Source organism: Papio anubis, chromosome 2 (genome assembly GCF_008728515.1).
Source record: "Papio anubis isolate 15944 chromosome 2, Panubis1.0, whole genome shotgun sequence".
NCBI lineage: Eukaryota > Metazoa > Chordata > Mammalia > Primates > Cercopithecidae > Papio > Papio anubis.
The window spans coordinates 74,846,422-74,873,437 of NC_044977.1; the positions used below are offsets into that span (position 1 = coordinate 74,846,422).

The 27,016-nt window shown below is 38.2% G+C and overlaps 1 protein-coding gene across 25 annotated transcripts in view; it reads left to right on the forward strand.

The window, feature by feature from the left end:
* Nucleotides 1–27,016, forward strand: part of MAGI1 (membrane associated guanylate kinase, WW and PDZ domain containing 1) — a 677,304-nt gene that overhangs the window by 578,656 nt on the left and 71,632 nt on the right. For 12 of the 25 annotated variants that reach the window (XM_031662782.1, XM_017955301.2, XM_031662784.1 and 9 more), the window contains exons 7-12: nucleotides 2,277–2,312; nucleotides 7,507–7,564; nucleotides 10,635–10,762; nucleotides 13,386–13,478; nucleotides 19,741–19,923; nucleotides 20,483–21,103. In XM_031662782.1, coding sequence (XP_031518642.1) covers nucleotides 2,277–2,312; nucleotides 7,507–7,564; nucleotides 10,635–10,762; nucleotides 13,386–13,478; nucleotides 19,741–19,923; nucleotides 20,483–21,103 — 1,119 coding nt within the window. Of the gene's footprint in view, nucleotides 1–2,273; nucleotides 2,313–7,506; nucleotides 7,565–10,634; nucleotides 10,763–13,385; nucleotides 13,479–19,740; nucleotides 19,924–20,482; nucleotides 21,104–27,016 lie in introns of all 25 variants that reach the window. The other 13 variants (XM_017955299.2, XM_017955302.2, XM_017955304.2 and 10 more) reach the window with 2 other exon arrangements.

Genomic DNA, 27,016 nt, shown 5'->3' on the forward strand with positions numbered 1-27,016 from the left:
GGTCCTCTCTAAGTGTTTCCTGTCTCCATTCCTGGTAAATTTATGCATACTCAAAATTCCCCCTTGATCTGTCACTTTTTTTCACACCTATTTCTAACCTGTGAACCAGCTAAATTCACTTGGCATCCTAAATATCTCTTGGATCCATTCACTATTTTTTTCACCGCGTCTACCATTCTCCTCTGGGGTCATGCTCATCTCCCATACAGACTCTTTTCACTCTCCTTTTTATGTTGCACTCGGAGCAATCTTTTAAAATGTAAATGTGATGATGTTATCAGTGACAACCTCCACAAGGTCTGCTTAGGAAATGCCAAGTCCATAGCTTGCTTCTCTGAGCCCTGTGTGGTCAACCTCTCTAGGTTTTCTCACACTATTTCTCTGCTCTCTGCTCTCTGCTCTTCATCCCCACTAGTCCTCATTGAGTTCCTGCCTCATGTCAGTTAAATGTGCATTTCTGTCTTAGAATACCCTTACATTTCACTATACTCTTACATTTCACAATAGTTATTGAATACTTTCTATATGTCACGTGCATCCTAGGTATGCATATCCTTCAGGTTATATTTCAGGGAATTTTTCCATGACTTTGCCCCCAAAGATATGATTAGATCACTCATGTATCTTAGTCTATTGAGAACTTACCATGATTTTAATTTTAGTTTCATTCGTGTGAGCTTTGGATTTGTCTCCTATTCTGGAAAAGCAGAGATGTCTGATTGTGTTTTTTGAGACAGAGTCTCGCTCTGTTACCCAGGCTGGAGTGCAGTGGCACGATCTCTGCTCACTGCAACCTCTGCCTCCCTGTTCAAGCAATTATCCTGCCTCAGCCTCCCGAGTAGCTGGGATTACAGGTGAGCGCCACATGCCTAATTTTTTTGTATTTTTAACAGAGTCGGGGTTTCACCATGTTGGCCAGGCTGGTCTCGAACTCCCAACCTCAGGTGATCCACCCACCTTGGCCTCCCAAAGTGCTGGGATTACAGGCGTGAGACACCATGGCTGGCCCCTGATTGTGTTCATTTTGATATGTCACCTAGCATAGTGACTGGCAAGACCTATTTATCATAGGTCTTGATAAATAACTACTGAAGAAGTGAACAAATGCTCCCAAATACATTAGATAATATACAAGTGGGCATTTTCACAGGTAACTTTGTGTAAATTAGATTCTCCTTTTAAGAAACAGTGCCAATCAAAACTTACCATTGGCATTGGAATCATTTTTAAATTAAGAGTTTACAAGGTGTCTAGGCCCATGTTGGTTATTTAAGTCAGTCATTGATTGATTGGTTCATTCATTCATTCATCAACAAATATTTAGTACCTAACATGTGCAGAAAGCTACACTGGGCTATTGTGGTGGTGAAAACAGGCTCGATCCCTGTGTTTGTGAAGCTTACAGGAGCCACTTGCCCTATAGCTGGGGAAACATTAGGTATGAAATGATTTTTGTGTGTTCTCCTGTGTTTCCTTCTCAGTAATAAAATGTTTTACTGACAGCAAGAGGAGGAGGTCAAGAATGGAAAGGATTTGGACTTGTTTTGCTCACTGACATTTTTGAGGACATTTTAATTCTAATATTTCTGAGCTGCTTGACTTAGAAAGTGTGTGTGTGTGTGTGTGTGTGCGCGCGTGTGTGTGTGTTCTCACAAAACCAATAAAATGCCTCCCAACACTCCTTCAGGGCAGTTTTCAAGGCTTTCTTCCTTGATATATTTTATCTTGACATAATTCATCTTTCCAGCTCCTTTTTGAAAGACATCAAAGTTAGCTCATTATATAGTCCACACTCAGTTTGACCTCACCTTCCATTTTTCAAGCAGCACTGTTACTTGTAAGTTAAATAATGCTTTAATTGTGAGTATAATTGCCTCACTGATTAGAGGATTATTGAAGGATTAAAAGGACTGATATTGAAAGTCTGACAGCTTTGTTTACTCCCAATAAGGTCTGTAATAAGTGACTTCCCACTTAAGAACATTGAAACCGCAAAGGTATTTGTCATCTTTTACAACCAATCAAATCCTATTTTGACACGCAAGGAAATGAGCCATATAATTATTTTGCCAATATCAGCTCTTCCTGTTTTGTGATTTACACTGAGGTCGCGAGTTTACTATCCAAGCCAATGAAATAAGCCACAATGCAGGTAAGGACGAACTAGAGTGATGTGTTTGCTGCTGTTTTCCTAAGGAGATTTCCTTTCTTGGTGCTGGTGTCTGAATTTTGCTTTCTCTCTTTTCTGTCTCATTCCTGCTATTCCTTTGGAGAAGAAGGGGTACACACCGAGGAGCTGGACAGTGAACTAGGTAAACCCTTCCTGCCTGCTGCTACTGCATGACACGTGCATGACATGGCCTGCATGGTTTTTTCCCCAGTGAATTGCTTAATCCCTCTGTTTCTTTAGTTTGCACTCCTCCAGTTATGATTTTTGTTTTAGTTTATCCAGGAAAGGTCAGTCTCACAACCTGCATGTCTGACTGCAGGCATCACGCAGAGTTGTAATATATTATGTTTACAAATAAAATGTCTGACTGAACAGAGACTAGAACGAGAGTTAGCAAACTGGTAATAGGTAGTCTTGTAAAGTGAGGATTGGGAAAGAACCGAAGAGATGCTTGCTGTGTCCCTTGAACTTTTGCGTAACCTGTCTCAGTCTTATTTCTTTATTTGTTTAGTGTGGATGGTTATTTGGGTAATACAAAAAAGCCAAGCAGAACAAACAAAAATCTAATATTAACACTAGTTTAAGGAGCATTATAGGAGCACTTGCAATAAAAGAAGGTCACTGAGGAATTGAATAGTTAAGACTTAGGATCATGTTGTTATTACATCACAGACCACATGTTGTTGACCTTGCCGTTATAGTGAGTGGTTGTTTATATAGTGATGCAGCACCTATATGTACTGTTTGCCTTCGAGTTGTGTCAACACAAATCAAGTCTTGACTACTCTAGTTATTGTTTAGGAATAATTCATGCTAGCAGATGATGCCAAATTCTTGTTTCTTTGCTATTGGAATATATTGAATTATGTTCGCTATTAAGTTCAGTCCTTTTATGTTCAACCTTGAACAACATTAAAATTAGCTTGCATTCCATCAGATACATTTACTGATGGATAGATAGGAAAGCATAAATTTCAGCTAAATTGCAGGTGAAAGCCTCGGCTGATGGGAAGATTCTTTAGCAATTGAATATTGTTTAAGTAGAAGATTGTTTAACATCAGTATGAGTGGAACTGTAGTAAGATTATTGAATCTGCCTGGCATTTTTGAGATTGCCTGAAGACCTGAAAATATAAATCTATTTAATACAGATTATTGTATTCATTTGGTTTTCTTTATTTTTGTTACATGAGATAAAGATAATCTGTCTTGGTTAGCTAGAATTATGATAGAATAGAACCAAGCTCTGTTTTTTGTAACATTTGAAACGTACCTGTTGTAATTGATGCACATGCCAACAATGGTCGATAACTATTGATCGATCTATTTTTACAGATGTTTAATAAGTTGTCTTTGTGGTCATTGTGAGAGGAATGACTTAAGGTTCACCCTGAATGATAGAACAATTTGAAACTAATTTGATCGAAAAAAGAAATTGTCAATCCAATGATATTAGTTAAAGTAATTGAAAGAGACAGAAATAGGTTTTCCAGACACAAAATGAGTGTCTTAATCATTTGTTCAGCCGATTTCAACTACTCTTGCTACCTGAGTAATATGTGTGAGAGATCGCTCTGCTGTCTGCTGGCAGCCAGTGGAGATAGCACAGCTGTGTACAGGGGCACAACCTTATTTGCTTCTCTGGAAATTTGAATTTAAAATTTTCAGGAAAGATGTTTCTGCATTTTACCCATATGTTAAATGATATCGTGGAGACTTGCTTATGCTGTTAAAGACTCTAAACATGAGTTGTCTTGGCTTTCTCTGGGTTCAGATCAAGCTGTCTGACTCCCCTGCTTACTGGCTATGCAAACTTTGAGAAACTATTCACCTTCTTTTAGCTTCCCTTTCCTTATCCATAAAGACAGGCCGAAACAGGAGTTCCCATTGTCCTTATGAGGTGATTTAATGAAAGTGTGTTTTATTATTTGTCCCTGTGATCAACACATGCTAATAGCTATTTGCAGCTTTATTATTTATTACCTAATTCCCTCTTCTTGGATTTTTTCCATACTTCCTTATGGTACTTTTTTCCATTAACACAGCGCAAGGGAGGAATGTGTTCTATACTATAGAAATGACGCAAATGTGTTCTTGTAGGAAGGGTAGCGATAAAAAAAAAAAACCTTTGATTTTTGCCTGCACATGTCCACTGTGTAAAGAGTAGCACACGTGCACACACACTGTTTTCTGTTGCATTCACTTCAGATTCTGTTGACAAGCTCACTGCTCATTTTCTTAATAAGAGGGTCCTAATTTCAAACAATAGCAACTGTCAGGTTTTCAGTGAACAATGCAATTCCAGATGTGACAAGGAAACCCTCTTTGTAATCGGCCTCTGAGAGGCGTGGGCAGTTGGCTTGGGTGTTGGACACAGATCATTTGATTATAGAGTTGTCATTTCTGAACTCTGTTGTTTGAGCTGGGTCAGTTGCTCCATTATGTACTTTGGTTTGCAGAATTTATCACGTCCTCTGCAGACATCTCCCCAGAATTAAAAAGCACCTGCAGAACCTTCTTTTGGAATTATAGGGTGTTCGTATGGTGAAACCAACTAGGGGGGATAGAGCCAAGAAAATAAGTTCTTCTCCCAACCAAAACTAAGTCACAGTTTTGAAATGTATCTCTGGTTTTGAACATGATTTTCAATCTATACACAGACAAATCTCTTTGAAAAGAAATTAGAACCTTTGCTCAATATTTGCTCTGTGAAGACAAAATAGTGCAGCATGAGATTTTCAGAGGCAGGAGTAGCAAGTACACAGGCCACAGACATCTGTCTTACTCCTTTTGTGCTTTCCTGGAGCAGCTGCGATTTGTGGGCACTTTCTATGTACCAGGAACTGTGCTAAGTGTTTAGAAGTATCCTTGTTTAATCCACTACTGACTTTTGAGGTAAACCCAGGAGAAAGATATGGTTCAGAGATGTTAAGTAAGTAGCCCAAAGCCACAGAGTAGTAGGCCTAAATGAAAGAACTAAAGCTCAATCTTATATGTGGGCAATGCCAGAAGGATCTTAGCCACCTGAAATCTCTGTGATAGGTTGTGCAGTCTCATCTGCTCCCTGACTGTGGTTAGTCATATGAGGATTCCTTTTTAAGAGTCTTTAGAGTGTTTGCTTAAAAAATTATAATGTCATTATTTTCTGGACTTAAATATTTTCTACCTTTTTCAGTTTTTTAGAACCAAATGGCAAATTCTAGGACAAACATCTTCCTATTTAAAATCGATGACCCATTTCTATTTTAAGCATTAGGAGACTAATTTCTATGATTAAGTTAATCACCACATTGGAAGTGAGAAACTATCTTTTCAGTTTCTGGAGTTTGCTCATCTGTTCCAAAAGATGTGTTTAAACTGACGAGTGTCCAGAGATGCTAGTTGACTGGCCCCATTTTTCAACTCTAGAATATTAAGTTGTTGACTAGGCACTAGGAAAGAAGTCACGGGTACCTTCTTTTCTAGTACTCTCCTCGGATCTCCATCAAAGCACATACCACGTGGCTGAATTTTCTGCTTAGATGATGCACTTGGCGTTTGTCTTCGTGTCCCTGATGCCTAACATACCCTCAGGCAAATAGTAGGCATTCAACAAATGTTTGTCAAATTAATAATTGAGTAACTTGAAAGCTTAATATTTCCCCTGTTTTATCTAAAGATAATCAGGCCACATATTTCAGGTTGCAGATTTTGAAAAGAGATGGTGTTTCTGTGGAACTTAATGCAGTCTCCTCACACCCACCCACCCTTCTGCCCTGTACAAATGTATGACTGTGCACCAATTTGCATTTTTTTAATCTTCGATTTCCCAACTCTTTGGAAATATTTTCCTGGTTCATTTTCATTTAAATGGTAATTTCCAGCTTTGTAAGGGGAAAGCATTTCCCAGGCATTTAATTTGCATCGGTCCGCAAGACTCAGTATATAAAAATGCCGAGTTGTATCAACATCTGCAAATTGGACCTGTCTTGCATTTTAGTAGCTTATGTGTCCTACAAGTGAAAGACTTCTTTAAAACCTGCTAAATGTTTTTTCTTTTTAATTTAGAAGAAAAGAGGGGAAAACCTGTCTCTTTGTTTGCAAACAAGTAACATGTGGAGCAAAAACCATGAAATTAATGTCTCTTGATGTGCAGCCAAATCTGAACAAAACATAAACTTTAAGTAATTAGTCTGTATAAGTTTGTGTGCATGTGCATGGCTCCACCTCAGTCTGGAACTGTTTGTAGCATATGTAAGCCTTCTGCCCTGATGACATGATCATTATTTAAATTAGTGACCACATGATTCCTTGAATTAAACAAAAATCTATTTCAAATATTTCAAGTCTGTAGTATTCTATCAAAGTTGGTCTTAATGCCTACTTCTAGGACTAATTATTCACTTTAGAGTGTGGTATTACGTAAGTTTGCCTTGACTACATATCAGGGAAGCTTTAAAATTAAGTTGAATAACTGTTGTTCTACCTGAAAGGGTTGTTTAATGACAAAAAACACAATCTAGTCCCTTCTTTCACCAAGTAAAATAATGTGGTGCAGTGGGCCTTTCCACAACAGATTCCTGTTCAGACAGAACTATTACCTGTTTAATAAAGTTTTGGCCTTTGATATGAAACCTTAGGAAGTTCTGTAGAGCGTGGTTGAGTTTTCAGAAAGGCACATACATCCCCTAGTGTGATGGTACCACCACATTTAAAGAAATAAAATCGTCCACCTTAGATAATGAGCTTTCCAGGATCAGGAGCTGTGTTACTGCTTTCACAGGTTAAGTGCTGGAAACGATGGGCCAGCCTAGAGATAGCAATTGAGTGATAGATGTGTGCAGTTAAAAAACCCAACTACATTTTCATTAGGAACAAGGAGAAAATAAGATGCAGATTTTATTTTATTTCAAGGAGAGCAAAGCAACACTACTGTACTGAAAATGAAACATTAATTTTCATCCATTTTTGCTTGTGTAATAAGATGGCCTAGAAACAAAATGAGAAAACTGTGAACATTTAAGATAGGAACTATGCATTCAAGGCAAGTTTAACCTATATTTTCATTAAAATCTAATTTAATAGTGATTTAGAATAAAGGCATCCGGGGCTGCATTTTATTAAATTTTATTTTCTTGCATTAAATACCAGTCAGTAGATGAAGAATTGCTCTTCATGTAGAAAAATACACTGATAAAATAATAGATACTTTTTTTTTTTTGGTTAGGATATACAGTTTTAATTGGATTTAAAGCATTTTTATGAGTCTTTCTCTTTTTGCCTAACTCAGTTGTTGAAAATACCCAGGCTCTTCAATAATATGCTCTTCTTGCCGTAAATGTTCTTTTATTTTTCAGAACTGCCTGCTGGTTGGGAAAAGATTGAAGACCCTGTCTATGGTGTCTACTATGTAGAGTAAGTGCCCATTCACAATCCACACATTAGTTTATACCTCTCTATAATTATGTACATTTGTGTTAAGTACAGCCTGACATCATTAAAAGGCACAAATCAATTAACAATGTTAATTTTATGATGAAAATATGTATGCATATTTTAATAAATGAGAAAATATTCAATAAATCTGAAAATAGCAAATCATATTATTAAATTCACATGGGCAGGATCCATGTCTTTTGTTCACCACTGCATCACAAAGGCCCAACATGGTCCTGGCATATGGCAGGTACTTAATGAGTATTAGTTGAATGAATGAATGAGAAAAGCCAGGATTCAGTAGACCAGATGAAGAGGGATTGTTTATCTTTACAAGGAGTATCTGATTTGTCTACTTTTTGCTCTGCCCAGATCTGAACTCCTTAGTGATTACTTCTTTATTCATTCATACATTCCAAAAGGTTCAGCCAGGTAATTTATGAAATGTTGCCGGGATTGAGGAGGAAATGGAGAACTAGCCTAGGATGCAGACCTTGTGTGTTTCTTTGTTTCTCTCTTGCCTGAGGTTCTTGTTTCCTATTCTTAAAAGTCTAAAACCCTCGTGACTTCTTTATTGTGTGCCTTATTCTAGCATGGGGCTCCCACTTTTTCCTTTCATCAAAACTATTGATTGATAGGATGATACTAAAAGAAACCAAAGGTTAGGCCATTGAAATAAATAAATAAATAAATAAAAATTTTAAAAAAGCTTTGTATTATATAACTTCCTCTGAGAAAAATGAGAGGTAACAAATAAAAGTTCCTTCAAAAGAAGCGAATGCCATATAAATGTTGTAGAAACATAATCCTACCTGCCACACTGAAGATGTAACTATCATATTTTCTTTCCTTTTTGCTGCTGGTGATGAAAAGTCATTTGTATAATACCCTGGTGATAAGAACATAAGACAAAAAAGGTGCCAGGCCATAAAATAGATGCCCAGCATCTTATTGTAAAAATTATGAGTTCAATATAGCAAGTGTCCTTGGCCAATACTAACTTTCACCTCCACTTTGCCTGACAAGAGGGATTGGTAATATGGGGCATCAGAGAGGCAAACTTGGCTGTCCCTCTGACCCTCAGAAAATAAATTTCTGTTGTGTGCCCCAAAGATCATCTTTCTCACAGATGTACTGTGGGGTTTTTACTATATGAAGCTCATTTTGAATTGTCCCTCAACTAGTTTATGCATTAAGAGAGAGCAGGAACAGATGACAAAAGCTTTGATGGGTGAAGACTCAAGTTGTTATCTTACCATGCAGTTCTCCCTGTGTCTTTTCAGACTTATGTGCCTGTTAATGATAGACCATTTCTTAGAATGAAATTGCTGCAAGAATTAGGAAATAAACATGTAGGCCTTTAATAGAAATTAAGAGCAATCAGTCTATCCATTCTATTGATAAGCCTGCTTAAAAAAATAAAGCCTAGCTTTTTAAAAAAACTTAAGAGTTCCAAATAATCATAATAGTATGCTTCTAAACTTCCAATAAACTATTATTTTGAATTAAGAAAAATAAGTCCGGGCATGGTGGCTCTTGCCTGTAATCCCAGCATTTTGGGAGGCCAGAGGACGTGGATCACTTGAGGTCAGGAGTTCAAGACCCGCCTGGCCTGCATAGAGAAACCCCATTTCTACTGAAAATACAAAAATTAGCCAGGTATGGTGATGCACGCTTGTAATCTCAGCTACTTGGGAGGCTGACGCAGGAGAATCGCTTGAACCTGGGAGGCAGAAGTTGCAGCGAGCCAAGATCGCACCACTGCACTCCAGCCTGGGTGACAGAGAGAGACTCTGTCTCCAAAAAAAAAAAAAAAAAGAAAGAAAAACATATATGTATATGCTTACGTTGTGTGTGTATATATATGGTGTATATATGTGTGTATATATACATATATATGGTGTGTGTGTATATATACACACATATACATATATATGGTGTGTATGTGTATATATACATATATATACACACACACATACACACACATATATGGTGGCGTGTGCCACCATACCCGGCTAATTTTTGTATTTTTAATAGAGATGGGGTTTCACCATGTAGGCCAGGCTGGTCTCAAACTCCTGACCTCATACGTGTGTGTGTGTGTATATACATATATATACATATGTATATATGTATACACGCGTGTATGCATATGTATATATGTATACACACACATACGTGTACATACACTAAATAAGGCCATAGCAAAAAAAATTTGTCTATGTATGCATATATAGAGGTGTGTGTATGTGTGTGTGTATTTTTCATTTTGCCATGCAGGGCCTAATTAGTTTTGTAGCCATCTAAGTGTTTGGATCTTTGTCATTTTGAGCACATCACGTCTACTTAGTTAACTTTATTTGGAGTCTCTCTGCCTAAGGCCTGTACTTTTAAGTGTGCCTCCATGTTTAGTGATCAAAATAGTTAACAGATGTGAGTCGAGTTCTTTGTTTAACTTCATTGTTTGGATGAATGCTTATGCTTCTGTGAACCCTACTGTAGACACAGCAGTTCTGGCATTGTATGTTATAGACAGTGTCACACAGCCGCGTTAATCTTATTTTTCAATAATTCCTTAATCTACTTCTTGTTGAATTAAAGCAGCTTCCCCTGTCAGGTGGTATCTTGGACATTTGGAAGGGGGTCAGTGGTTAAAATCCTGGGATTTGAAAGCAGAAAACCCTGAGCTTGCATGCCTGTTTACTGCTTACTAGCTATATTATGCTAGATGAATTATTTAACTGCCCAGACACTTACTTTCCTTATTCATAAGATATGAATAAAAATAGGACTTACCTCCTGGCATTTACTGAGGAGTTTTAAATAAAATGCATATAAAACTAGTAGCCAGTGCTTAGTGCATATAAGCAGTCAGTAATGGAAACTTTTCATTTTTATTTCCTCTTTCTAACTGAGCATTTTAACACACAAGGGTTAGCATCTCAGACCACCTGCTTTGCTCAGTTTGAATCCAGGGACTTGGTCTGACTGGCATTTTGCTGGTGGGATGAAGTGTTTCAAGCTGAATACTATTTGCTGTCTTCCCCAGCCACATCAACAGGAAGACGCAATATGAGAACCCAGTTCTTGAAGCCAAACGGAAGAAGCAGCTTGAGCAGCAGCAGCAGCAACAGCAGCAGCAACAGCAGCAGCAGCAGCAGCAACAGCAGACAGAAGGTTGGCCTCTTTCCTTTTTCTTGAGCAGGGGAGCATGGGGCGAAATCTGAGCGCTGACACCCTCGTGTGGTCAGAACTGGCCTTGATGATTGAGTCCTCTCTTGCCACACTGAAGAGTTAATGTCCTGTCGGGAGGAAGAGAACCCCATCTCCATGTTCCTCTGGATGGCCAAAGTGGACATCCTAATTCAAAGGCACCCAAATCTCCCCTTTAATTTAGAAAGGAGCATCGTTAGATCAGAGAACTTTGGGGAAGTTGTTCTCTCGCCCCCGCAGTATTTGCATTGCAACTGGTAGCTAAATCCAAACCACTTTTAGCATTTTTACTTTAAGTGGAGTTACTGGGCATGAAACTAACTTTTAATTTTAGGAACATTACATGCAAAGAATCAGAAAGAGCTGGTAGTTTGGGGTGCTTTTTAAAAATTACAGACTAATTCATGCTGTTTGTAAAAATATGGGCAGTTCAGGAGTATAGAACATTAAATTCTCGCCTGCTTGCCCCCTTCCCATTTTTGGAGATAAGCCCTGTGCAGAAATTTTCTAGGGATATACATATATGCATATTTTAACAAAAATCTTATAATAATTTATACATATATAGTATGTATGTGAGACCTCTTTTCTCACTTTTTATTTCTTGCACATATTTCAAAGTTAGCTAATATAGATTTAGCTTATACTTTTTAATGGTTACATAATGTTCCATTTTATGAATGCCTCTGTTTTATTTAGCCATTCGTTTATTACTAGATACTCTGGCTTTTCCCACTTTTTCATTCTGATCTTTTGGAATCATAGGCTTAATACTCTCCTCAATATAATATGTGAATATGAAACAGAATATCAAGTGTAGTGCTTCTGTTACTATAATATTGAATATAATAAATATAAACCATAGCCTACAGGTTGGCAAACTTTTTCTGTAAATAGCCAGATAATAAATATTTTAGGCTTCGTGATTCATACAGTCAGTCTCTGTTAGAACTACTCACTTCAGCCATTGTAGTATACAAATAGCTGTAGACAATACGTAAATGAATAGATGTAGCTGTGTTCAAATAAAGCTTTATGGGCACTGTAATTTGAACTTCACGTCATTTTCATATGTCACAAAGTATTCTCTTTTTTATTACTTTTCAACCATTTGAAAATGTAAGTTATTCTTGGCTCACAGGCTATATCTAAACAGGAATTGGCCCCAGATTGGCTAGTGGGCCATAGTTTGCCAACCACTGCCCTGGACTGTACAGTTTAGAGAGAGTAGGTATGTATGTCTATGTATATTCACCCATTGAAATGTTATCTACCTTAGTCTCTTTTCTAGCTAAAAAGAACTCTTCTCATATACATTTAGTGGGTACAAATGCAGCTTTTGACACATGGGTATATTAAGTGGTGGTGAAGTGTGGAGTTTTAGTGTAGCCATTACCCAAATAGTATACATTGTACCCATTAAGTAGTTTATCATCCTCCATCCCCCTCCAACCCTTCCAAGTTGCCATGGTCTCTTATTCTACACTCCATGTCCATGAGTACACATTATTTAGCTCGCACTCATAAGTGAGGACATGTGATATTTGACTTTCTGTTTCTGAGTTGTTTCACTTAAGATAATGGCCTCTAGTTCCATTCATGTTGCTGGGAAAGACATATAATTTTATTCTCTTTTTTATGGTTGAGTAGTGTTCCATGGCATACATACCACATTTTCTTTATCCAGTCATCCACTGATGGACACTTAGGTTGATTGTGTATCTTTGCTATTGTGAATAGTGCTGCAGTAAACATGCAAGTGTAGGTATCATTTTGATAGAATGATTTCTTTTTCTTCAGGTAGATACCCAGTAGTGGGATTGCTGGATTGTATGGTAGTTCTGTAGAGGGTGCAGTCATTTACATTCTCACTGACGGTGTATAAGCATTCCCTTTTCTTCACATCCTTATCAACATCTGTTATTTTTTGTCTAAAAAGAATTTTTGTAATGTATCTTTCCTGAGCTGATAAAACTTGGTAGTGTTAGAAAGTGCCGTTTGCAAATGAGAATGTACAATTGAAAGTGTTAGCTGAGCTGGAAGTCATTCTGGGGTGCCATCTCAAGGGTCACTCACTGTGAGTTATGTCTGGCCTTCCAAGGGGAATAAGATTACAATTAGGACCCAGGAATATTTGTAATAGGTCTCATTTGGATTTCAGAGATAGCAGAAGAGAGCACTATTAGCAATCTGCTGAAATCTACTTTCATCTTCCTCCCTACCTAAGCCAAGCTGGCCTCAGCAGCCCAGCTCATGTCTCAATCACATTAGAGAAATTTCTCCCTTATACACATGCCATTAGTTGGCTGTATATCTTTCCTGACAGTTTTTAACTGACGTTACTTTGGACTTTCCAGCCAGAGAGAACTGGAGTTTTTATTCATTATATCATAATATTTCTTTCTTAAAACGTCTTAGACAAGAAAAAAAGAGCTTCATACAGTGAGGTCAGATAACAACTTCTTTTTAATCTAAGCTATCTGCCCTTGGTTTATTGCTTTGGATATTATTAATAATAAGGGGAATCATAAAGAAGTCAATGAGCCATTTGAAGGAAAAATAGGAAACTTTCTTTTCTTTTTCATAGAATGGACAGAAGATCACTCAGCCCTTGTGCCTCCTGTTATTCCAAACCACCCACCAAGCAATCCAGAGCCAGCCAGAGAAGCTCCACTTCAGGGTAAAGTACTTGTTTTTCTAATTGTGTTATGGTTTTAGCTCAAAATCTAATTTTTTTAAAGATATTTTAAAAAGTGCAATCTTGTAACCCCCAAGTCATTCCTTTGATAGTGAAAACCATAAATAATAAAAGCAATGATAAATGTATTGTTAGACTTGTCAAGAAAAATTAGGAATCTTCCTGAATAATTTTTTTCCAACTATTTGTAATATTTTAAAAATAAAGACTACTTGTTAAATGATCATTCAAACCAACGTTTCTCAATGTCAGCACCATTGCCATTTTGGGGTAAGTAAATCTTTGTTGTGTGGGGCTGTCCTGGGCATTGTGAGATGTCCCCTGGCCACTAGATGCCAGTAGCACACAGCCCACCTCTCATAGTGACAAGGAAATTGTCCCCAGACATTGTCAGATGTCTCTGGGGAGCAAACCCATCCCAGAGATAGGAATCACTGATTTAGAGATCACAGATATTTAATAGTATGTTAAAAAAGATAAATCTGAAACTCAGCATTAGATATTTCAAGATTCTAGCCAACATATTAGGTTTTGTCTAAGACTTTCCTATAAATGCAAATGGTTTGATATTGTGTTTTCAGTTCTCATTCCCTATTCTTGCTGCAGTTTTGGTATTTATGCATGTTTACAACATTTCAATGTATCTTGTTTGTTTACATTCATACATAGGATGAGGCCTTTATAGAGGATTATTCTTGAAAATTGGAAGTTCCAGAACCTTGCAACTTTCAGGCCTCATTACTCTTAAATTATAGAAAATATTTGTGTTTAGTTTTCTTTTTCTTTTAAACAAGCATCATATTTGACAGAGTTGGGGAATGTTTGTGGTACAGAAGCAATAAAAATACTATAAAATTTTCCTTCCTTTCTGCATTTTAAAAGAGATTTAATTGTGTTAGATATAAAATGATAAGTAGAATAATTCATTTTTAAAATTTTAATTCCTTCATTATAATTTTCATAAGAAAGAAATTGTTTCTCTGCTAGCTGACATTGTCATGAGATTAGAATTAATATCAATTTATGTAAAATAATTTCAGGCATGAATATACTTTTTAATGGTGATAATGGCTTTAATAAAGATAGGATATAGTAGATAATAATATGTTGATTAATATCAGTATGACTGTGGATTCCTCAGTTTTGTGGGTTTTTTTGTAAATATAAAATTCCTTCTGTCGGCTCATGCCTTCTTACCTTCCCCTCTCTCACAGTAAGTTAGCCTCCTTTCAGTTCTTTTAACTAGCAAAACTGTGGACCGCTTCTGAGCCTTTGCAGAGGCTGTTCCTTCTATTTGCAGTTTTCTTTTCCTCCTACTTCTTACTCTGCTAACTCCTGTTCACCTCAGATCTTTGCTAGATTCCCCTACCATGTTTACTCTTAACCATCCTGTACTTCACATCTATGAAATTTAACCATTGTAACTAGTGATCATTTATGTGCTATTATTTAAAAATAGTTTCCTCATTAGACTTTAAATCCTATGGAGACAAGAGACTGTGGTTCTCTGTTTTTTGTTTTTTCACTGTGAGATAATCCCAAACAAGGCATAATCCGTTGGTATCTATTTCTCATGACATTATTGAGTGAAACAGTATCCATCCATCTATCTATCCATCCATCCACATATACATATAGAATAGCCAACCAGACTTTCTTACATAACTATCTTAGAAATTAAGTAAATTAAAGCTATAAAGGTTCAGGTTCTGGGTGCCAAATGCTTAGTGCACCAACTAAGAATTGAGATGGTATTTATCTGTATTAGACACTTCATCTCAGATTCTTTCTTTTCTTTCACTCAACATTTTTTTCTTTTTCTTTTTTTCTCTTCTTCCTTACTTCCTTATATCTCTTCCTTATTTCCTTAGTCATCTAATGATTGACTAAGACATCCACTGGTGCCTTCGTTCAGGCTTCTATAACAAGTTGCCATAGACTAGGTGGCTTAAACAACGAACATTTATCTATCAGTTCTGGAGAGTCGGAAGTCGAAGATCAAAGTGCTGGCAGAGCCAATGTCCAATGAGGGTCCCTTCCTGGTTTACAGACGGCCATTTTCTCACTGTGTCCTCGCATGGTGCAGAGTAGAGAGAGAAAGGACTAGTCCTCTTCCTCTTCTTATAAGAATAAGCCCATTATGTGGGCTCCACTCTCATGGTATAATCACCTCCCAAAGGCCCCACTTCTAAATACCATTCAACAGTGTCTGGGAATGTTCAAGCTCATTGAACTTTCCTTGGGATTGACTCATTTATTCTTACAACCCTTCTACTGTGTAGTCTCTCTGTTGATCCACACCTTTCAAGCACCTTTATAATCTTTGGAATATAACTGATACCAAAGAAACCAGTTAAAATCCATACCATTTGACTCCAAGTTGTGATTTCAATAAACATTAACCTAGACTTAAGCCTCATTGGTTATAAGTCTGGGTTACCTGCCTACTGGTTAAGTGTCTTGATTAGCCATCTAGTGTTTAATCTTGGGCAGTATCTAGCGTTGACAGACTGTCAGGAAGAAGCCATATAGCTAATTTGGTTAGATTGTTTGGTAGTAATTTTGCCAAGTTCACAGGCCAACTAAATTCTCCCCTGATCAAGGGTGTACTTCTAATCCCAGCAAGTGATAATTTGGAGATTTGCTCTTATGAAAACTCTCTAGCTTCAAGCTTATGCTTGGAGAGAGATTTTTGCAGCTACCCCTCTACCACACTCACTCTACCACCACCACATTCAAAACAATAACTCATTTATTGAGCTCTTAATTATGTGCCAAGTACCTTCCTAGGCACTTTACCTACATTATCTGCCATGGTTGTTTCTCACAACTATCGTGTGAAATAGGTATCATCATTACCTCCATTTATGTCTGTGATACTCTGGCAGAGAGGTTTAGTAACTTGCCCAAGGCCATATAGCCACTAAGTAGCAGAGCACAGATTTGAACACTATTCATGAGGAATAGTTTAACTTCTGGTTGAAAGGTTTTTGGCTGTTTTGGTTTTTGTGTGATACCTCATTTGTGTAGTCTAAATCTATGTTGTTCAGTATGGAAGCCGCTGGTTACATGTTGCCATTTAAATTTAAATAAATTACAGTTAAAAAATAAAACAAAATCAGTTTTTCAGTCTCCCTAGCCATATTTCAAGGGCTCAGTGGCTATATGTGACTAGTGGCTGCCATGTTGGACAGTGCAGACACAGAACATTTCCATCATCACAGAAAGTGCCATGAGACAGTACTGGTCTAGGGTATTTAAACAGTTGTGTCAAGAAGTGACATTTCTTTCCCCTCCCCTCAGCCTGGCAGGGAAACATGCACCTAAGGTTCATTCAGGTGCAGAGTTTCGGGGCAAGACCCAGAACATTCTGATCAGTGAGTCTAAGGAAGGAGCTGAAAATAGGTACATTTTAAAAAGCTACCCAGGTGATTTTCCCTAGGTAAGACACAACCAAGCCTTACCACTGGTGACTGGTAAACAGAGGTTAGGATATTAGAAAATTACATGTACCACAGGGCTGCAGCTGAGAGCTCCAAATTCCACTGTTGTGGGGTGAAAAGCATTTCTTTCCAAAAGCTGCATTAACTAATGATCCACCCCTATGTAAAAAGGAATAAAATGTGCATAAATGTGAAACCCTCTGATCTTCCCTCCCTTGTTAAACATTGGAAAAGGAAGTCAGTTGTATAATTTCAAAGCTCTGCTCTTGTCTTTATTAAGTTAACATTCTCAGCACAAAATATGTTAATGTATTTTTTTTAATTAGATAAACTGCCAGGCACATTTTCACATTTTCTAACTTAGCCTATAATAAGAGTGAAAAGCTGCAACACCCAAACACCTCTTTTCAGCCTTCTCAAAGACATGTTAAATGTCATTTCTATGTGCTTTTATTTGTTCATTCATTCACTCACTCAACAAACATTTTTGGAGCACGTAAAATGTACCAGACAATATTCTAGATACTGGATATAAATACAAAAATCCTCAGAGAGCTAACATTCTAGTGGTTTTATGTACCTGCGTATCAATGCCCCTCATGCATGGGAGTGGGGGATAGTAAGAAAACCAAAACAGTAAGTAAGATGTATATTCTGTTGGAAGGTGGTCAATGCTAAGGACAAAACTAAAGCAGGGAAAAGGGATTGGGAATGTATGTTGGAGGTGCTGCAATTTTTAGCAAGGTGGTTAGGGAAGGTCTTGCTGCGAAAGTAATGGCTGTTGATGATGTCTCTGCGTAACTGAAATGTGTTTCCCTTCAGGGCGCCTGGAATGCCCTAGCAGCACCTGCTGCAAGAGTGTAGGCCACTCACCCTCCTCCCCCTAAAGTAAACTTTGGGGGTTATCTTACCTCACCTCGATTTCCATCTGATAATTATCTTGGCAGCTGTCTCCCCAAAGCTCTTAGTACAAGTGACACCACCCTCCCGATGCCTTAGCGGATGACTTTGCCTGGCGAATCCTTCTAAGTCCTGCCTTTCTTTAGCCACTGTGACAGGGCTGTAGTTTGTCAGGCTTCCAATAAGCTTTAGGACTGTGCTAGAGAGCAGGTTAGCGAAAGGACCTCCGATTGCCGGCCATTTAAAAGAGCCTTCTTTGCAGGAGCCAGAAACTTTTAAAATATGCAATTAAAAATTGTATGCATGCCCAGAGACCTTTTAAGCCCTTTTAGATATAACTAACCAAAAATAACTTTCTTTCCTAGGTGCCAGGTTCCTAGTGAAGGGGTGTAGGGAACTAATTTCTCCCTCTTTCTCTCTCTCCTTTTGTTTTGGATAACATTTTTAATAGAAAAGAAACAGGGCAGATGGAGAAGCTGTGTGTGGCAAGAACAGGGTATAAGAAGTAAGTACAGTTAGAAGAGATGAAAGAAGCTGCTCATGAAATTAGGTCTACTACTTGGGATAATCAGAGAAGTTCCAATCAGTTTCTCGATTACAGAGAAGTGCCTAGTAAAACCCAAAAGAAAACGTTTTGGTTTATGTTCAAAATGTTATTTGTGAATGTGTCAAGAAAACGTAATAAAACCTTAGGTAGCATGTTTGGGAGTAATTTAGCTATATCTTTATCTGTACATTTATTTTATTTTTATTTTTATTATTTTTTTGAGACAGAGTTTCACTCTTGTTGCCCAGGCTGGAGTGCAATGGCATGATCTCAGCTCACTGCAACCTCTACCTCCTGGGTTCAAGTGATTCTCCTGCCTCAGCCTCCCAAGTAGCTGGAATTACAGGCATCTGCCACCTCATCTGGCTAATATATATATATTTTTTTTTCTTTTCTTTTTTTTTTTTTTTTTAAAGTAGAAACGGGATTTCACCATGTTGGCCAGCTGGGTCTCGAACTCCTGACCTCAGTGGTCCACCTGACTCAGCCTCCCAAAGTACTAGGATTACAGGCATGAGCAACCACGACCAGCCTAACTTATTTTAAATAAGACAGCTGAATTCGGAGCTGTATGGCTACTGTTAGTAACTACTTAGTTTAGGGATTTTTTTTTTTTTTTGGTGAGGTTTCTTTGTTTTTTGGTTTGTGTTTTTTAAACAAATATCCTAAACTTGTTTTAAACAGTAAATCTTAGCCGTAGACATGTGTTGGCTATTTCATAAATTTAATAAAAGGTGCAAATAAATAGGAAAAATAGTTGAATTTGGAGTTCAATTCAAAGTGAATTGACCCATAATTTTGAAAATAGTCATTCTACATTTTTGTCAAATTATTATTTGTGACTCTAATATGTTTTCTGGTATTATCTGTGCATTTTCAGCCTGGATTTTCTGTTTGATTAAAACTAAAGTTTTTGTTCAGTTGATTTTTCGAGTGGAAGCCAGGCCCAAAGCAGCACATCAGAAGCCATATAGCAAAATAAAATTAAAACAAAAGACATAAAACAGACCAGTTCCATTTGCTGTGAAGGGGTTTGTAGCAGCTCAGTTCCTGTCAAACTGCATGAATGGAAACCAAGAAGTATGTCACCTGACAGGGACTAGTTTCATCCCTCTCTTGTAGCTGCTTTTGGACCCTGGAGTTGACATACTCTGTGCTTTACCTCCTTCCATCAACACTGGGGCCTAGGAACATCCTTATTCCTCAGATTAAGAGAGGACTTTCTTAAGATGCTATGTGCCCAAAGGCTCTAGGGCATAAGCTTGAAGAATTATCTATATGTTGTCTCAAATCTTGTTAAATTCTCCTTTTCATCAATGGTGACATTCCTTATGCTTTTCTTATTTTAATCCAGGCAAACCCTTTTTTACACGAAACCCTTCTGAGTTGAAAGGCAAGTTCATTCACACAAAGCTGCGGAAAAGCAGTCGTGGCTTTGGCTTCACGGTAGTTGGAGGGGATGAACCTGATGAGTTTCTGCAGATCAAGAGTTTGGTCCTAGATGGTCCTGCTGCATTGGACGGCAAGATGGAAACAGGTAGCGTCCACATGGCCTTAGTGTGTTCTGTGTGGTGAGACTCCAACCCAGAACATAAAGATGTGCAATCATGACATTGTTTGGTTTGAGCAAGACCAGACAGCGTCATGATTGCACATGTTTATACCTTTAAACACCTTGAGAATGAGCCCGGTCTCCACATTATATAAATTCATCCCTTGGGGCAGATTGAAACCTGTGAAGTCATTTTAACTTTGGGAAACTGTGTGACTACAGTAAAGCAATAAGTTACTAAAAATGTAGATCCCCATTTAAATAAATGAAATCTAAACTTGGATTTCTGCAGTGAGATTTTTTTTTAGGAGAAAGCTCCAATGTTCTTTCAGGGATTATTATATTCTCATTAGCAGGGAAGATACTAGGTGCTGAAAGAACACTTTATTAGCTGTTAAAATCAGTAATAGAAGCAGTTTATGCCCTATAGTATCACACCCATGTGCAGTTTCAGTTCAGTTTCATATTAGTGGAATATATTATAATACTGATGGCAATTTTATGGGTGCTGTTTTCTTAACCCCCACACTCTTGCCTTCTACAGGGGATGTGATTGTCAGTGTGAATGACACCTGTGTTTTGGGACACACACATGCTCAAGTTGTGAAGATCTTCCAGTCCATCCCCATTGGTGCCAGCGTGGACCTTGAACTCTGCCGAGGTTATCCATTGCCTTTTGATCCAGATGACCCCAATACAAGTTTAGTGACCTCGGTAGCTATTTTGGATAAAGAACCAATTATTGTGAATGGGCAAGAGACCTATGATTCACCAGCTAGCCACAGTAGTAAAACAGGCAAAGTCAATGGCATGAAGGATGCCCGGCCAAGCAGCCCAGCGGATGTGACTTCAAATAGTTCGCATGGTTATCCTAATGACACTGTTTCTTTGGCTTCCTCCATAGCCACTCAGCCAGAACTCATAACTGTTCATATTGTCAAAGGGCCAATGGGCTTTGGTTTTACTATCGCAGACAGTCCTGGTGGGGGTGGCCAAAGAGTGAAACAGATTGTTGACAGCCCAAGGTGCCGAGGCCTGAAAGAAGGGGATCTCATAGTGGAAGTTAATAAGAAGAACGTGCAGGCCCTAACTCACAACCAAGTGGTGGATATGCTGGTTGAGTGTCCTAAGGGAAGTGAGGTCACATTGTTGGTGCAACGAGGAGGTAAGTAGGTTTGTTTTGTTCTTTGAATTTTTTTTTTAGTCTCAAATTCATTGCTTAACTTACTCATCTTCAGATGACCACTGGGGGCTTTTTAAATGTGTATTCCTTTAAGTTCGTTTTTATTTAAATGCTTCAAAATGCCTACTGATTTCTCCAAATACTAACCTCTTTCGCATAAAAATTATGGTTTATACATTATGACAGACATATGCAGTTAGAGTGGTCCTTTAAAACAGAAATCAGATTATGCCTTTTTAAAACGTTAAGATTTAAAAAACCTAACTTGGGTGTGGTGGTACCTACCTGTAGTCCTGGCTGCTTGAGAGGCTGAGATGGGAAGATCACTTGAGCCCAGGCATGTGAGTCCAGACTGGGCAACATAGTAAGACCCCATTCTCTAAAAAGTGTTTTTTAAATAAAAAATAGTAATAATAGCCTGTATCCTTTAAGCCTCCTGAACTTAGCCTGCATAGCCTGCAAAATGTGGCTGTGATCACTCCTCGAAACTTGTCTCATGTTCCTCTCCTCCATCTGATGGTGCTTTATCCACACTGGCTGCTTATATGGAACTCCTTTAATGCTTCAAGCCTTTTCTTGCCTCAGGCCCTTTGTACTTACTGTCCCCTCTACCTGGAATGGTCCTTTCCCAGCTCTTCCCAGCTGGCTCAGTCTCATTTAGGTCTCCTTCTGAGTGAGGGCTTCTCCCATCACTTTTTCTAAAGTAGCTCCCAACACTTCCATATAATCTTGATCACATTTCTTCGTAACCTTGATCATCATCACCTTTTTAGCACAAGGCATTATTTCATGCTTTTATTTATTTGTCAGTATTTGTCTTTCATGAGAATATAAATTTCCATAAAGCTAGGGCCCGTATATGCATGTGGACAGCTGTAGTCCCCAGCATTTAACACAACACCTGACTCCTTTTAGGTATTTATGAATGAATAGGTATTAAGTGAATAGGTGTGTGATTATTTCTATTTGGCAGAAACAAGAGGTCTGCTAATCATATTAAACACTTCCCTCAACATGCTCACATTTTAATGAAGTAGTTGAGGATCTCAGAGATCTGGGTTATTCTAAATCTTGAGGCATTAAACTTCCTCCTTTCTCCTTGAGTCCACATCCCACCCTCTGCTTCACCAGAAAACACAGGACCTCACACTGAGCAATATTTTCCACCATATTGAAATGCCTTGCTCTTGGAATACGTACATATATGTGATTAGTCGTGACTGATAGTTTCACACAGTGGGCCTGAGGATGGCTGTTTCCCTGATCCTTGTCACCATGATTTGTTTCATGAACAACATATTCAGGCCTTTTGAAAAGAGATCAAGAACCATACTTTTATTTCCTTTTGGTTTGTTGCAACTGAGGAGTTCATTTGTGTCACAGCAGCCCGATTCTCATGTTTTCATGAATCTGTGTGTTCTGCGATCAGAATGGCTGGGGTCATTTGAAGGAAACCCAAAATACAGAGCACCTATGTATGTGAATTGAAATGCTCAATGAGCCTGGGTTAGGCAGTTACAAAAGGCACTGTGCAAATTTTATTTTTCTAAATGTCGTTTCCACTAACTAATTTTCAAGTCCCTTCTTGTACCTAGATCACTTGACTGCCCAGAGAACTGGTTTTAAACAGTAGCCAAGATGTATGTAGTGGGAAATGACTTGGGTATAAGAACGATTATGACAATAATGATGATGGTGATGGTGAAACCTGGCACTTATAGAAGAATCATTGATAGACAAAGCACTTTCATACCTGCACCTACCTCTCCTCTGATATTTGTCACTTTGCTGTGAAGTAGGAAGGTGCCACCCCACAGTAGTTCTGAGCTGTTCACCCTGGCTCTGTGGTTTCCAGTCCAATGTTCTGTCCCACTTAACTGAGTGACACTGATTTTTGTATAGTTGCTTAATACTGTGACTGACAACCTGGAAACTTTCAAATGGTTCTTGGTACATCAGGTGCACCTCTGTTTCAGCCACTGCTCATTTGACAGACACAAACCACCTTGTTCTCCAAACTCATCTATCTGCTTTCTCATTTCTGTTATTGATGTGTTAAGTTTATTATCTCTTTAGATTCACTTCTAAGGACACCAAACATAAAGTTTCATTATAGCCAACTAACTTACACACTTAATGAACCATATTGTAATGAATTTGCCTAAGCCAGCAAACAACTGATTATAGAAACATACTCCTTGGTTTTATTTTTTATTTTATTTTTTTTGAGGCAGGGTCTCACTTTGTCACCCAGGCTGGAGTGCAGTGGTGCCATCTCAGCTCACTGCAGTCTCAACCTCCTAGGTTAAAGTGATCTTCCTGCCTCAGCCCCCCAAGTAGCTGAGACTATAGGTGCATGCCACCACTCCCGGCTGATTTTTGTATTTTCAGTAGAAACTATTTCTCCATGTTACCCGTGCTGGTCTTGAACTCCTGTGCTCAAGGGATCCACCTGCCTCGGCCTCCCGAAGTGCTAGAATTACAGGCATAAGCTGCCATGCCTGACTATACTCCTTGATTTTAAATATGTTTGCATTCTCTCTTCTTAATTCCCAATGCCATCTTCTTATTAATGCTGTTACATTTTATAACATTTATATGAAAAATCCAGAATATATCACCATATTCATCAACATCTACATAGTTTATTTCAGAACATGAGTAATTTAAAATCACTGTGACATCAGCAGTCTTTAAAATACACCATATGTCTTGTGTTTGATTTATGTATAGGATAGAAAGTTTGTACATCTGCACTTGGCAGGCTAGCGCCAGATACTATTAATCTTTCTGGAAGGCATATAAATATATTTGTTTCTGCCATACATTAGTTGCTTGAATCAGAGCTGACGTTTAATCATCTCTTCTGTATAGCGGGGGTGTAATGAGAAGGCTTGATGAAGGTACAAAACAGCAGCTAGGTTGAATGAGAAAGTAAATGACCACTTCACCGATTCTTTCTAATGAATCTAATTTATTTTGTAACTGCTAGTAAGATGACTGATAAACTCATCTACACTGTTCCACGAGTCTCAGGAATTCCTGTCATGAGGTTGTAGCTTTCTGTGCTTTAAAGAACGGGCCATTTTTACTTTGGGACAGAACTGGCTTTTATGTTTGTAGCATCCATTTTAATTCCTAATCTCTAGAGCTTGTTTTTGACATTTGTTCTTGTCAAGATCTAATACATTTCATTTTTAGTGTTTTTAGTCCATCCCCCTTCCCTCATCTGGAAATCGAGCTGAAAGTTGAAATATCATTTGTAAATGTCCAGGGTCAGTTTCCTCAGTCAGGCTTAGAGCCGCTGTGCAGTGTTCATCTATACTCCCAAGTAGCCAGGACCAGTCCTGATTTGCTTACAAGTCTCCTCTTCGTCAACATCTCCCTGCTTGCCAGTCGATCACTCAGGTTTTTAAAGGGCAGCTCCTTTCTGTGTCTGGTTCCCCTCTTCCAATTGTGTGTCCTTACTCCTCCTCCTCTGCTGTGCAGTCAGGAAAGTGCTTTTTATCCTTTTATTTTGCACACAGCATCTGCATTCAGAAATTCTGTCACCTGACACCAGTGAGCATGTAGAGGCTTCTTTGAAGTGTTTGGAAAATCAAGTTAGTTTGTGGATTTTTATTTTTAATTTGTAAAAGCTATCGAACTTGTCCCATAAAGATTTTTTACTTTTTTAAAAGAAGGCTCATGTAGATAGCATAACTACCTGTGCCCCTCTGTGTCAAATATTTTGGATATTCAGCAAATTCACACCTATCAGTAGTTGTGACACTCTTTAAGACGTAATTTCATGCTGAGTCACAACACTGTGTTTCAAGAAAAGATTTGGCAACACTGTATGCAAGTGAAGATCCTATGTTTTACTTTTGAAAGAAGGCATGTATTAAAAAGAAAACTGAACCCGGGATGCCAGGAGCTGACCTTGAGTACAAACTCTGCCCGTAAGCTGCTGTATAAGCTGCTGTATGTGCTTGAGAAGGGTACTACTTCTACCCTGACACTTATTTTTTTAATCTAAAAGATGAATGTTTTGAGCTAGAGAATCTTTCAGGCACTCCTTTCTGGCTCAAATTTTACGCATGGATGCATGGGATGACCTTATTGCTGTATAGAGGAGAGACCACAGGACTCTGGAGCCAGAGGATGCAAGTTTAAATCCTGCTCCTGCGTTACTTGCATTGTGACTTTAGGCAAGTCACTTGGCTTCTCTGAGCTTAGACTTCTGAAAAAAATGGGCATGATGTACATAGATTAAATAAATAAGGTAGCATTTGTGCCAGTTCCTGACATAGTAGTCATCACATGATAAAGCAATAGTAGCAATTGGGTGGGGAAGGATTGTTTGTATTTTATTTTTTATAAAAAGTTCTAGCTGGGCCATACAGATTGTATGATACTCAGGCATCTTTTTTTTTTTTTTTTTTTTTTTTAAAGAAGTTCTACTGGTAGGTTTTTTTTTCTTCTTCATCTTCTCTTGATACAGGGTCCTGCTCTTTTGCCCAGGCTGGAGTGCATGATCATGGCCCATCACAACCTCAAACTCCTGGGCTCAAGTGATCCTCCTGCCTTAGCCTCCTGAATAGCTAGGACTACAGGCATGCGCCATCATGTGTGACTAATCTCTTTTAAAAAATTGTTTTGTATAGACAGGGTCTCACTGTGTTGCTCAGGTACAACCAGAGTTGCAAAAAATGTTAGGCTTCTGCCTCCACGGTCCCTTCTAGTTTTGATTCTTTGACCTATAAGTTGGATGAAAATAAGTTTATAAAGCTTATTTAATATTTTCATTTCTGAGTAATGTTCATCTTTTTAAGGCTGTTTTGTAAGTGACAGATTTCTCAGTCTTTCCTAAGGTCCATTTCAGCTCCCACATTCTACATTTTTATACTTCCAAGGAGAATAGAAGGGGGACTTGCTGTTGGAGATGCTCGTTTAGAGTGCCATCTCCCACTGGCTTTTGCTGATCACAACAGTAATGGAAGTGATATTTTCCTTTCTAGTTTGCACAAACCATATATACTGAATACTTTGGTCAGGCCACTGAGTAATTTCAGGGTCTGTATTTTTTTTTTTTTTTTTTTTTTTTTTTTAGTAGAGACGGGGTTTCACTGTGTTAGCCAGGATGGTCTTGATCTCCTGACCTTGTGATCCGCCCACCTCGGCCTACCAAAGTGCTGGGATTACAGGCGTGAGCCACCGCGCCCGGCCTCAGCGTCTGATTATAAATTCATGGAATGTTAAAATTCCTAGAGGGCAGTAGTGTGTCTGACTCTTACTCTTGTGTCCGTGGCACTTCCTGGGGAACCTGGCAAGCGATAAGGTCTCAGTAAATCATAGCTGAATAAATTAAACTTGATCCACCAGTCACAATAGAAGATTAATCCTCTAGCTTTATAAGCACACTTCATAACTCTAGAAAAATGATAATAAGTTAAAAGGCAAAACTTAGATAAGAAAATGGTGGTGGTGATGGTAATGATAATGTTACTACTGTCATTTCCTGAGTACTTACTATGTTCCAGCTACGTTACCATGATACATGCAGTACACATACATACATTCATGCGCACACAGATGCCCAAGAAGGTAAATAAAACCTTTCAAGACTTCATTGTTGCTACCACATTGAAACTGCCACCAATTTGCACTGTGATGATGGGTTGGATCCTTGTGAAATGAAGACAGTGATTGTTAACTTCTATGCTCGGACAAAATACAAGAAGGAATTGTTTTTGTTTTAGTTGCTGAAACCCTACAGCTTAATTTGGTATGAATTAGTATAAAGCAAAGGAGAAAAATTCTGTTTTAGTTGGGAAAACCTGCATGAAATTTGTAATGAAAACAGTAAATGCTTCTACAATGTGCCAGGCATGCTTCTAGACATTTTACATATCA